Genomic DNA, 12,796 nt, shown 5'->3' with positions numbered 1-12,796 from the left:
TTCATATTTTGTTTCTCATGTTGAGAACTAGGACGCTATTATCTTACTACATAAAACAAACTCGGGTTTCGCTACGTGAAATTCATGTGTTGCTCTGTTGGCTTCATCTTCGCGGAAAATAGTGCTATTTATTTGTTTCGAATTTCGCGCAAAGCTATACGTGAGCTATCTGTGCTAGCCGTTCCTAATTTAGCAGTGATAAGCCAGAGGAAAAGCTTCCAGTGAACATCACTCACCGCCAACTCTTGGGCTAATCGTAACCAACAAAAAGTGGGATTAATCGTTACATTATAACTCCCCCACGGTTGAATGAGTGAGCATGTTTGGTAGCGTGCTTTGAAATGTTTACTTGTATTAATAACCCTTTTTAAAAAGATATTTAGTACAGGGTATCATTTTAATTTTAATTTTCGTTAAAAATCCGATTAAAAGAGTGAATCAACAATACGACCTTCCAAATGTTTATTTTTGTTGTTTTTTTTTTTATCGGAACTGGTGTCAGAAGTTCAAACGTTGGCCTGGCGTAGCCAGATGGTTAAGGCGCTCGACTCGTAATCTGAAGGTCGCGGGTTCTAATCCACGTCACATCAAACATGCTGGCCTTTTCAGCCGTGAGAACGTTATAAAATAATGATCAATCCCACTATTCTTCGGTAAAATAACATCCCAAGAGTTGACAGTGGGTGGTAATGACTAGCTGCCTTCCCTCTAGTCTTACACTGTTAAATTAGGAACGACTAGTGCAGACAGCCCTCCTGTAGCTTTGCACGAAATTCAAAAACAAAAATAAATAATCAAAATCCGCTAAGAAATCGAAGTGGCCTAGCTAATCGTACAAAATAGCGTTCAGTGTTATTTATTGATGATAGACGAGACGACAACGTTAGGAGTAATATCAGTGTAGAAATTATTTGTTAATAAATATTATATCTTAAATAAACTTAAGCATATTTTACTCAGGAATGCGTCAAAGAACATTTTTCTTTCTTTTTTTTACTATTCACTTTTACCATTGGATTTTAAGTTAAGCAGAGCACAGATATCCCATTGTGTAACTTTGTTCTTAACTCCGAGCAAACGTGTTTAAATTATTGTGATCATTGTTTTTAACCCTAATGTTCAATTATTACAGTTGTTAGTTTTTTAACTAATTTACATTAAACTAAAACATCTCATTAATAGCCACTGTCGAATTGCCTTCGTCATGGTGTATTGTATGTGTTGTTGGTGTGGTAAGTACACCACTTTATTATTTCCAGTTGAAAAGTTCGTATTTCGAACTGATATACACACTTGTTAACTAAGTTTAATAGTTATCTTTGTGTTCATTTTCTAATAAGGAAAAAACATCAGATTTCATAAACTTGTCTACGTTAGTTCAACTTAATTAAGTGTTCTTCAAATGCGGTTACACCTCCACAAACAAAAGTGTAAGTTTATCTATTGTACTTCCACTGGGTTACAATAACTTACGTCTTACCTTTGAATGTGTTAGTGTCTGTACTTTAGCTGGGTCAAAACAAAAGTGAACTTTATTAACGGTAAGAAACACTGCTAATATTTTCTGAAACACCTACCTCCTCATTGGTTAATTTATACTATAATCGTTTTCGCTTGAAACGTAAAAATTAAAACTCAGAACTTCAGGACTAATACACAATTTTATTTCGAACATTGCTTTGTTAATCGAACACCAAGTCGAAACACGAATTAATTCAGAACTTTGTTGAAATTTAAGTGGAAAACTGGGACGAAATAAAGAAATACTAAGCTGTACATACATTTACTTTTTTATTTCAAGAGAGACTCGAACATTGATTTTACATCATGTCATTCCTTGTATGGAAGGTTTGTTTGGTTTTGGTTTATCATGAACTTCGCGAAAAATTATGTAAACTTTATATGCGCTAACCGTCCCTAATTCAGTAGTGATAGATTAGAGGTAAGACAGCTAGTCGTCACCACAAATTATGTGATTGACTGTCCTCACGGCTGAAAGAGCGATCATGTTTGATGGAACGGGGATTTGAACTTGTGACACTCAGATTGCGAGTCGAGACCCTTTAACCACTTGACCATGCTGGGTCTTATATGGAAGAGTAAAGATCCATATGGTAAGTGAGAAATCAATGATTTTGGTTTCATTTTCGCTGTAGATCTGAGAAAAGTACACAGTTCGAATCCAAATCACAATTTTAAAAAATATCATACAGAAAAGCCATGACAATAGTATAACAGGCATATAATACAAACACTGAAGAGTCGGAAGACTAGGTATTTAAATTAGGTAACGTACAGGATAATGATAACGTCACCAGATAAAAGGCTATCCGATCACGTGCACAGCTGCGTTCAAAAAGCGAGAGTTCTTTGAACAATTTGTTCTTCTTGGACTGGATATGTTGTAAAAGTCCTGCGCACAAGCTTCAGTGTTGACCAATCCGGTAATTTTGTATCCTCTAGTTGAATTTCTGATGATGTGAAAAAACCATTTTAAATAAGTACCTAAGGACGATGAATACAGTAGCTCTATTCCTTTTTGAAAAAAAAAAAGAAGTGATTTCTATATCGTAATTTACTTTTCGTTTTTACTGGATTATAAAGTTTTGAGTGTTCTATGATTTACATAAACTGTGGTGATACAAAATATTTTAAAACGTTGTCAGCGTCAAAAGCTAGTTTCTTGTTTGTTTTGTTTTGTTTTGTCCACACGTGCTTCTGACGCTCCCATGGTCACTGTATTCTCGGCCAGTAGGCTGAAGTCATATTCAAATCTGCTGGTTGTCCTGGCACTTGAACTGGGACAGATAGTCCCGGTGATATCAAACCTTGACAATAACGATGAAAAGTAATTTAATTCAAACAGTGTATTTCTTACAATAAACGTTATCTGAATCGAATAACTAAACAGAAAGTAAATGTTATAATTACCTGCCAAAACCTAATATACCAGCATAAAGATTATTTACTAATAAAAACAAAATAACTAAATCGTTATTCAACAAACATATTTATTATAAGCAGTTCGTTTCTTTAAAACGTAAACTTGCAGATATTTTAATAAACAATTCCTTTGAAAAACAAAAGCAGTAACATTTCACAAGAAGTAAAAGAAAGCATTTAATTTTACGGAATCCACTTTACTGGGAACCTTTATGGATTATCTCTCTGATTAAGATGATCTAAGTTTCATCTAACCTTTTATAAAGTATTACTGCTGTTAGAAATAAAAAAAACACAACATCTGATTTTCACCACCTACTAGTTAGAAACATACTTATATTATTCCTTTTATGGACGTATATTAAACTATAATATAACCTCATAAATATCTTCTTTCACAGTATTGTTCCCGTAAATTATTTAATACTCTATCTGAAGAACACACTATATCCTTCAATTCCTTTGAAATTCCCTTATAAGTCTAGGCCACCTAAATTTCTTGGAATATCCTAATCACTCTTGGTCACCTAACTCTCTAGAAATCGTTTCATAATTCAAGATCCCCTAATTTTCTAGGAATATCCAAACTACACTAGGTCACCTAATGCTTTAGAAATTCACTCATCACTCTAGTTCATCCAACTCGGTGTTTCCTAATCACCTTGCCATAGAACAGTACCTGTTCACTGCAAGATATTAATCAGTCCACAAGACAGTAAAAAAAAAGAAGAAAACGTGTGTTTTGAAAGGTAGTGACTTAAGTAAGTTGTTTTATAATGTAATATAAAAGTATTTTTCAAAATTTAATACTGTACAAAGCAGTCCATAAAATTTTGGATTTATAAATAGCCAGCCCCTAGTTGGAGAAAGATTGAGAACAACTAACCTTCTCTCTTTAAAACATTCCTAATTACTCTAGGTATTCTAAATCTCTGGAAATTTCTTTATCACTTTAAATCATCTAATTCTCCTAAAAGTCCCCTCAACACTCTTGGTCACTTAATCTGATGCAACATTCTGGATAATAAGAACTTCTGAAAATAATTTAGGGACTTTATTGAAAGTGGAAGAGAACATTTTGAAATATTGACCTAAAGAATGTACTGATAAAAAAATAGTTCCACATTTTTAAAACTCAACCCTCTTGGTCACTTAATCCTCTAAACTTTCTTCTACAGTTTAAATCACCTAATCTTCTAAAAGTCTCTTCATCACTCGTGGTCGTTTAGCTCTCTTAGGAGTGTTTTTGAACCATTGGCTAAGGTGTTAAATATTTGTATATTTGTAACATTATGATGGAATCAAAGATCACTTGACCTTTAAGATAAAGCTTCCTAATGTTTTCGAACAGAAATCTAAGCATTTTATTTGATTGTTTTAACGAGCAATCACAATATATTTTCTACAAAAACTTAGTAAAATTAGAAATATCTGAAAGTAACACAAGTTAATAAGGCAGCAAAACTTAACACTCAGTGTTCATCGAATATCTACATTTATCTAAAAGAAGAAAAGCTCTCAAATAATGTTCAATATTTAAATTTACTAAGTATATGAAACTCGTGTTGCGCCGTCAAATCTACAATCGTTTTCATACAAAACGCGTTTCTGTTTTAGATTATATGTACTTAAGTATACCTGAGTCATTTATTTGTTAATTTCTAATGGATGAAAAAAGTTTTAAAAATGTGGAACTACTTTTTTCTCAGTACGTTCTTTAGGTTAATATTTCAAAATGTTCTCTTCCACTTTCAATAAAGTCCATAAATTCTTTTCAGAAGTTCTTATTATCCAGAATGTTGCATTGGAAACGAAGTTATAACTTTCTTCTGTTAAATTTGTCGTAAATTTACGCAAGGGCTAGCCGTCACATTCTAATGCCCCCGTGACTAATTGAGCGAGCAGGTTCGGTAAATACATCAGGCCATGTCAGGCCCCATACTTATACTAACATAGCTACTTGCCTTCTTAATCTCTCTAATAAAACATAGGTACTTATTTGTTAGAAACACAATAGTTTTTTTGGGTGTTTTCCGGAAATATTTACATACGCTGAATATAATACATTAAGAAAATAGTGAAAAACAAACATTATGAACAAACATAATTATTTACCTGTAGAACCAGTACCACCATTGTTGACTGTAGAAAACTGACCATTGACGGGCTGCATTACATATGGTTGTGCGGTAGGACAAGATGGTCGACTATAGCTAGTTAGTGAAAGATGGTCGTAACTTCTGGCGCTCCCTGGTGGTAACATGCAAGAATAAGATGACGCTTGCTGCTGAAGACAGGAGGTTGGTGCCATATTGTTCGGCATAGAGTAAGTGGACATCGGTGGAATAGAACTGAGGAAGAAACATATTGTATGAAACCTCTTATGAGATTTCTACATAGTTTGAAATTTCTGAGCTGGTATATCTCACAGAAAAGTAAAATAATAAAAATACACTGCTAGTGTAAACATAATAGCGAAACAAGAGGGTATCCTCAATAGCCACGTCAGTTAAAGTTATTTTAGACAAAATTAGGTTAAATTCATCTATGAGACTTTTTTTCTCATTTTTATTAGCTAGATTTTAGTGTACCAGCAATATCAAGTGTGGGTCGTGCATATTCGATTTTATTACTCATCAGGGCCCCCAGTGGCTCAGCCGTATGTCTGCAGACTTACAACGCTAAAAATCGGGTTTCGATACCCGTGGTGGGCAGAGCACAGATAGCCCATTGTGTTGCTTTGTGCTTACTTCAAAACACACTACTCATCAGGACCTCTATCAGCAAACCTGAAGTTGAAATTCTTTTAGACAAGATTAGAGTAAATTAATCTTTGAGACCTTTGGTAAAATGCATCAATTGAAAGAGTTTGATCTCCTAAGTTCAAAAGTGTAGTTAGATCCCAAATCGACCAAGAGATGACATAGCTATGAGCTAAAAGTTTGTACTTTAAAAAAAAAAAACAACTCAGAGTCGTTTTATGAGCCGTTTTGCCGCAGCTAAAAATAGCTCAATCAGAACATTTCATCTTAATTTATTCAATCTTTATACTGAAGAGAAACTATATAGCATTCTTTTCGACTAGGAAAAACACTATGATAGAAGGATTTCTACACTACAATCTCTTGCATATTTGCCTCTTTTATGGTTTAAAATTAAACCTGCCCGCCAAGTAATTAATCTCATTAGCAACAAATCAGAAAATGTTACATATCAGCATCTATTAGTAGGCCCACCTGTAAGAATCCCCCATGCTAGCCATTGGTTGTCCTATACCGGGATACAAGGAATTTGGAAAACCTGAATTGAGAGGGAGGCGACCTGGTGTGTTGTTGACAGCGGCGGCCGCTTGCTCGGCAGCTCGTCTCTGATTCCGTAGTTTTTCTTCTCGTCTCCATTTGGCTCTTCGGTTGGAAAACCAAACCTTTGAAACAACAAATTGTAATACTGAATGCTCAATTCAAAATTGTTTTTTTTTTAAACAACAACAACTATTTATCAAAGGTAATAAACATTAAAATGTAAAGAATTACAAACAATCCAATGAGACCTTTTTACCGCTTCATCTTCAGTAATGAAACGTTATTTCCAGCTTATGAGCATGTTTTGTGTCACATCGATTTATTATACACAATAATCATAAAGATATGATGGCTCTTAATTTCAAAAATACAATAAAATATCGAAAAAGTTATTGTACACAATAAAAAAAGGCTGTTTTGTTTGTTTGTTTTTTGGAATTTCGCGCAAAGCTACACGAGGGTCATCCGCGCTAGCCGTTCCTAATTTAACAGTGTATATATATATATATATATATATATACATATAACACTAGAGGGAAGGCAGTTAGTCATCACCACCCACTGCCAACGCTTGGGCTACTCTTTTACCAACGAATAGTTGGATTTACCGTCACATTATAACGCCCCCACAGCTGAAATTGCGAGCATGTTTGGTGCGACGGGAATTCGAACCCGCGATTCTGAGATCACGAGTCGAGTTCCTTAACCACCTGGCCATGCCGGGCCGTACTTTGTTGTATTTTTGAGACTAGGCACGGTGTTACTTTATGATTATTGTGTATAATAAATTTTTATTTTTAAAAAATCGATTCGATCCATGTGCTTTTCAAACGTATTTACAGGGATTAAAAACATATATTATTTTAATCAAAAGTTCTCTTTTCGACGTGGCTGATGTGTTTCTATTGTAATATCTTAAGTCTCCGTAACCATTATAAATCGCTAGAAACCGGGTTTTGATACCTCTTGTGGGCAGAGTACATTGTGTAGCTTTGAGCTTCTATGCAAACAACCAAACGATCGTCACCAATAATATTAAACGTACTTGTAATAAACGAGACTTCATAAAGTTGTGTCATTTTCCAAATATTCTAATATTTCAGTACATGTTTAATTCTCTTATTTCTCAGCCACAAACTCATTAAGTGTATTTACTCATGTGTTCAATAAACAACAAGTTCAGCTGTTTACCTGTATTCTAGCCTCTGGTAAGTCTATCTTTGATGCTAATCGTTCACGGGCGAAAACGTCTGGGTAATGAGTTCGTTCGAATTCTGAAAAGTAAAAACATAAATAGATGTTCGATCCATTGTTAAGAATAATACTGCAGAAGTGCACGAGTTACGAACTCCATTATATAATTATCTTGTAAGTTCAGAAGTAAGATACGTCACACAGTAGACTTTGTAACGAAATCTTTAAAAATGATTTTTGACACATATTTATATCGTTAAATTAAAGCAGTATTACCGAGTTACTTAACGTAATGCAATTTTTCCTTCTTTGACGTTTACTTTTCTTTACAGATTCAGCAATTGTGAGACAATACATAATCGAGTTTTAAAGACGCCACTATTTTTATGAGCTGTGCTTCCATTGATTTCATATTTAGTTACATGCCTTTTTCTAACGCTTCTATTTGTTCTGGAGTGAAAGAGGTCCGGTTTCTTTGTAGTTTTCTCTTCAGACGTAATCTTGCTGCATTTTCTTCATCATCACCGCTTCCACCAGGGTCACTTCGGCTGGAGCTTTCTGTTCCACTATCGCCCTCTGGTGTTAACAAAAAACACATTAGAGTAAGATCCCTTGCTTGTGGCTCAGCATGGCCAAGCGCGTAAGGCGTGCGACTCGTAATCCATGGGTTCGCGCCCGCGTCGCGCTAAACATTCTCGCCCTCCCAGCCGTGGGAGCGTATAATGTTACGGTCAATCCCACTTTTCGTTGGTGAAAGAGTAGCCCAAGAGTTGGCGGTGGGTGGTGATGACTAGCTGCCTTCCTTCTAGTCTTACACTGCTAAATTAGGGACGGCTAGCACAGATAGCCCTCGAGTAGCTTTGTGCGAAATTCCAAAAAACAAACAAAAATAAAACAAGCTTTGCTTGTAAACATGTTTAAAAATAGTAGTTTCTTAGTGCTTTTTAAGCCAATTAACTATTCTATCAAAAAACAATGATGTTTTATGTCTTCATTTTCATTTTCTAGCACTGTAATGCCAGGGTTGGGGTAAACTTTGTTATAATGATTTTAACTGTCGCTTCAACAAACAATCGCTATATGTACTTTAAACTAAATAATGTAGATGTGAACCGCGAGAACTAGCATGAGGTTCTCGTGAGATTTTAATATTAAAACAATTCTACGAATATATGAAAGTTGTTGTTGTTTTCAGAATATACCTAAGGTTTTTCTCACAAGGATTACGCCAACGAAAAAAAATAACTTTTTTTAGTTAGGAAAATAATAAATAGATTGTAAAAATTATAAATATTTAATATTTCGATTACAGGGCACGAGATGACGCTGCTTGGCTAATCAGTCAGGTTCAAGTCTCTGAAGAGTGTTGATACTGATAAAAACAGACGTGTTCGTTTTGAATTTTACGCAAAGCTACACGAGAGCTATCTGTGCTAGCCGTCCCTAATTTAACAGTGTAAGATCAGAGGGAGGGCAGCTAGTCATCACCCCCCACCGCGAACTCTTGGACTACTCTTCTACCAACGAATAGTGCGATTGGCCGAACATTATAACGCCCCCACGACTAAAAGGGCGAGGAAGTTGGGTGTGATGGGGATTCAAACCTGTGACCCTTAGTTTGTGAGCCGAGCGTCCTAACCACCGGTCATGCCGGGCCCAAGAGAAATAAGGCCTCTTCGTCACTAGCACTAGTTATAAAAGATACAATGTATTTGACATATATATTGTTTATTTACACTAATTAATATACGTTTTCGTGTAGCAAAAAGTTACAGCAGACACTGATCGTGACTGTAACTAAAACCTGAAGTATATATATACATAACACGTGACTCTAGTGTTAAGTACCGTCACTGTAGCTAAGACCTGAAAAACTATACACTATACATCACTCTAGTGTTAAGAACTAACCGTGGCTATTGCTAAGACATAGAAAATATATACAATATACGTGATTCTAGTACAACGTGAAGTACTGATTGTGAGTGTACTTAAAATCTGAATATGTATATAATATATTTCACTCCAGTGTTAAGTAGTGTTTGTGACTATAGCTAAGTATACGTTACGATATATATTTATACTTTCAACGTTTGGTTTAAAGCAAGCTATGTACAGACCATTTTACTAAAACTTTAACTAGTATTGAAAATAGCTAATTCAATAGGTTCACAAGTATTGTTATAAATGCAACTTGTTTTTACTTAGTGTCGAATATCGTGTGATAACTGAATTATTTTTACATTGGTTCAGGTGCCATCCAAACGTCTTCCTTTATTTTCTACAAGTTGAGATATCCGTTCTTTGTTCGGCTTATGAACTTTAAAACACGATTTATTTTAACGTAACATATTATTAAAGCATTCGTTAATACATTACCAAAAGTTTTGTTTAAACTTTAAGATCTCTCTATGTATCAGCCTCCTGCTAGTACAGCGGTAGGTCTATGTATTTACAACGCTAAAATCAGGGGCTCGATTCCCCTCGGTGGGCTCAGCAGATAGCCTGATGTGGCTTTGCTATAAAAACACACACACACACACACACACTCTATGTATCTAATTAAAATTATGGCGCAGATAGTCTAGCTACTTTGTGCCATAAAACACCAAACCAACCAACCAACTTAAAACACTGTATACGCTACTATGCGATGGTGAGGGTAACATTGTAAGTAGAGATAGCGAAAGATGTAGTGGCAGTAGGGGGTGCTTTCTGTTACTCGCCTTCAGTAATCAGCTCTTACGTCCTTCCAAAGTCTTTCACATGATTAATTAATTGACGATTATTGGCTGCATAAGTGCCTTAGAGGACAAAATTGAAAGGTCAAGGCTTAAAGTAAAAAGTTGATAAAACTCAGAAAGGAGTCTTCATGTGAGTCTTATGGTGGCTTTTGAGTTGAAACTTTTGCTTAGTTTATGTATTACTGCAATAATGGCGGCCATTTTTTTATTGCGATCTTCCACAGAGTGTGTGTGTGTGTGTGTGTGTGTGTGTTTTTCTTATAGCAAAGCCACATAAGGCTATCTGCTCAGCCAACCGAGGGGAATCGAACCCCTGATTTTAGCGTTGTAAATCCGGAGTCATACCGCTGTACTAGCGGGGGGCTCCACAGAGAGTGCTTTCTTTATATATATAAGACATTTATGTGCTTAACAACGCCACTTTGTGTATGTTGTGTTATAAATAATTTAATATTTTTTGAAATGACGTGACGCCATCTATATATGTAATTAACGTTAACATACATGAAAAATAATAGATGTTTAATCACAGTAATAAATGGAGATTAAGAGGATTATTGACTCCCTTTTTAAACTATCAGCCCACAGAGTTTGGTTGAAATTGGCTCAGCGACCTAGGAGTAGTTAGATAAGGAACAAACATAAAGACACAGAAATATGTTTTTATGATCTATACATCAGTGCCTCTCAAATGTAACACGCTTTGTATTAAAGCAAATGTTTAAACAAAGTATATTTGTTTGCTGCTATATAGAAAACGATACAGCGGGCTATTTCTGCAGTGCCCACCACGGGTCTCGAACCTGTTTTTTTAGAGTTTCAGACTTCCCCAGCTGAGCTACTGGGGAGATGCAAAATTTGAATATCAAACCTAATTTATAGAGATTGAGCTTATTAACACTATTTTAAGTAAATTCTGCTTACCGTTAGATACGCTGTTAAACGTGAAGTATCAAAGAAATATTATCTTGGGATTTTCAAAAGTGGATAATAGAATCAATCATCAACTTGGTTGTGTGATATACAATGTTTTGAAACCCTCAGTGATAAGTTATTACCGACGTTCAACCTTGTCTTTAATAATGGTTGTTAGATCAAGTGACTCAAGGACTTAGAGATTGTAGCTGCCCGTGAAATTTAGGTGTAGTTTATACTAGTTGTAGAAACTGTCTGAGAAAACACTGGCCACTCTTATTCAGGAGTCATCCATGAAAGGGCTTTTATCTAAAAATGTTCTCTCAGTCACTTGAAGAATCGAACTAGGCGGGGCGAGGTGCCAACAAACGGCACCCCAAGAATCAATGTCTCTGAAGTCCATTAAACCATCATTTTTTCTGCTGTCTTCCATGACATCTGAAGGAGCCATTGACTGTGGGTCGAGAAGGGATACGTTAGCTCTAAATAGCAGTTTCGTTATATTGATTGGTTTTGTAGGTCGTCTTTGATAGTCCTGTATAGGATATGGCTTACAAGAAAAATTATTTACTGCCGTACTAACAAACCATCTTAATATAATATATTTATTCCAGTGATAAGGTTTTCTTATTTAAATACAAATATGTACTTGATTTATCGAGTTTTAAACTTTTTGTTATCAGTGAATAATATCTATAGATTTTTAATCTCTCCCAAGCTTCCACTGACTGGAACTTAACATCAATTAAATATAGCTACAAGTAGGTTTTGATATTTTAATATTATTTTAGGTATTAGCCTGTGATAGATTTTTTTAAATATTTACGAAAAACTCATAGGATCATGAATTCTTATATGTGTCTGTACACGGATACGTTTAAAACGTTTAATTAGAGAGATTAATGAAAGTTCGTTATTAACTGAATGCTTAATCGTGTTTGACGTAAGATTATTTGCTTTAAGAGCGAAAGGTTCTGAGCACAAAACCTACCATGATATATATATTCCGTAGAGTTTGTTTGTTTTTGAATTTCGCGCAAAGCTACACTAGGGCTATCTGCGCCAGCCGTCCCTAATTTAGCAGTGTAAGGCTAGAGAGAGGATAGCTAGTCATCACCACCCACCGCCAACTTTTGGGCTTCTCTTTTACCAACGAATAGTGGGATTGACCGTGACATTATAACGCCCACACGGCTGAAATGGCAAGCATATTTGGTTGGACGGGGATTCGAACCCGCGACCCTCAAATTACGAGTCGAGTGCCTTAACCACCTGGCCATGCCTAACCTCCCGTAGAGTTAGTTACCTATGCTATGCTCCACTGATGTCGTAAATGAGGTTAGAATATTTTTTATACAGTATGTCGTGTTAATTATTTATTTTTAGAAATGAGTTAGCTGTTGTGAGCTGCCACGTAGAGAAATAAAAAAGAATAACAATGTCGTATAAAAAAATCACATTGTGTTAGCAACTAAAAGCGTTACTATGTGAAAATGTTTCATAGCTAGAACTGTCGTTAGGCTCAGCCGCCATTTTGAAAATCGTCTTTAAAGTACAATAACTGATCATTTCATTATCATACCTTTCAAATCCAGCTCTCTAATCTAGGCTGAATAAGTTTAATATATCTGTTCTGCTTGCAAAATTCATCAAATTAATGTCACCGCATCCAAAAGCTTTCAGCACCTAAATGTGACA

The 12,796-nt window shown here is 35.4% G+C and overlaps 1 protein-coding gene across 6 annotated transcripts in view; it reads right to left on the bottom strand.

Annotated features, from left to right (window-relative positions):
* Positions 1–1,778: 1,778 nt before the first annotated feature.
* LOC143222108 (paired box protein Pax-6-like) overlaps positions 1,779–12,796 on the bottom strand; it is a 110,601-nt gene continuing 99,583 nt past the window's right edge. For all 6 annotated transcript variants that reach the window (XM_076448062.1, XM_076448061.1, XM_076448064.1 and 3 more), the window contains 5 exons: positions 7,866–8,015; positions 7,437–7,519; positions 6,180–6,367; positions 5,059–5,294; positions 1,779–2,828 (listed from right to left, as the gene is read on the bottom strand). In XM_076448062.1, the coding sequence (XP_076304177.1) occupies positions 2,734–2,828; positions 5,059–5,294; positions 6,180–6,367; positions 7,437–7,519; positions 7,866–8,015 (752 nt within the window). In that variant the 3' untranslated portion in view covers positions 1,779–2,733. The remainder of the gene's footprint in view (positions 2,829–5,058; positions 5,295–6,179; positions 6,368–7,436; positions 7,520–7,865; positions 8,016–12,796) is intronic.

The sequence above is a fragment of the Tachypleus tridentatus genome, chromosome 8, assembly GCF_004210375.1.
Source record: "Tachypleus tridentatus isolate NWPU-2018 chromosome 8, ASM421037v1, whole genome shotgun sequence".
Classification (NCBI taxonomy): domain Eukaryota; kingdom Metazoa; phylum Arthropoda; class Merostomata; order Xiphosura; family Limulidae; genus Tachypleus; species Tachypleus tridentatus.
This window is presented reverse-complemented; position numbering and strand designations above follow the sequence as displayed.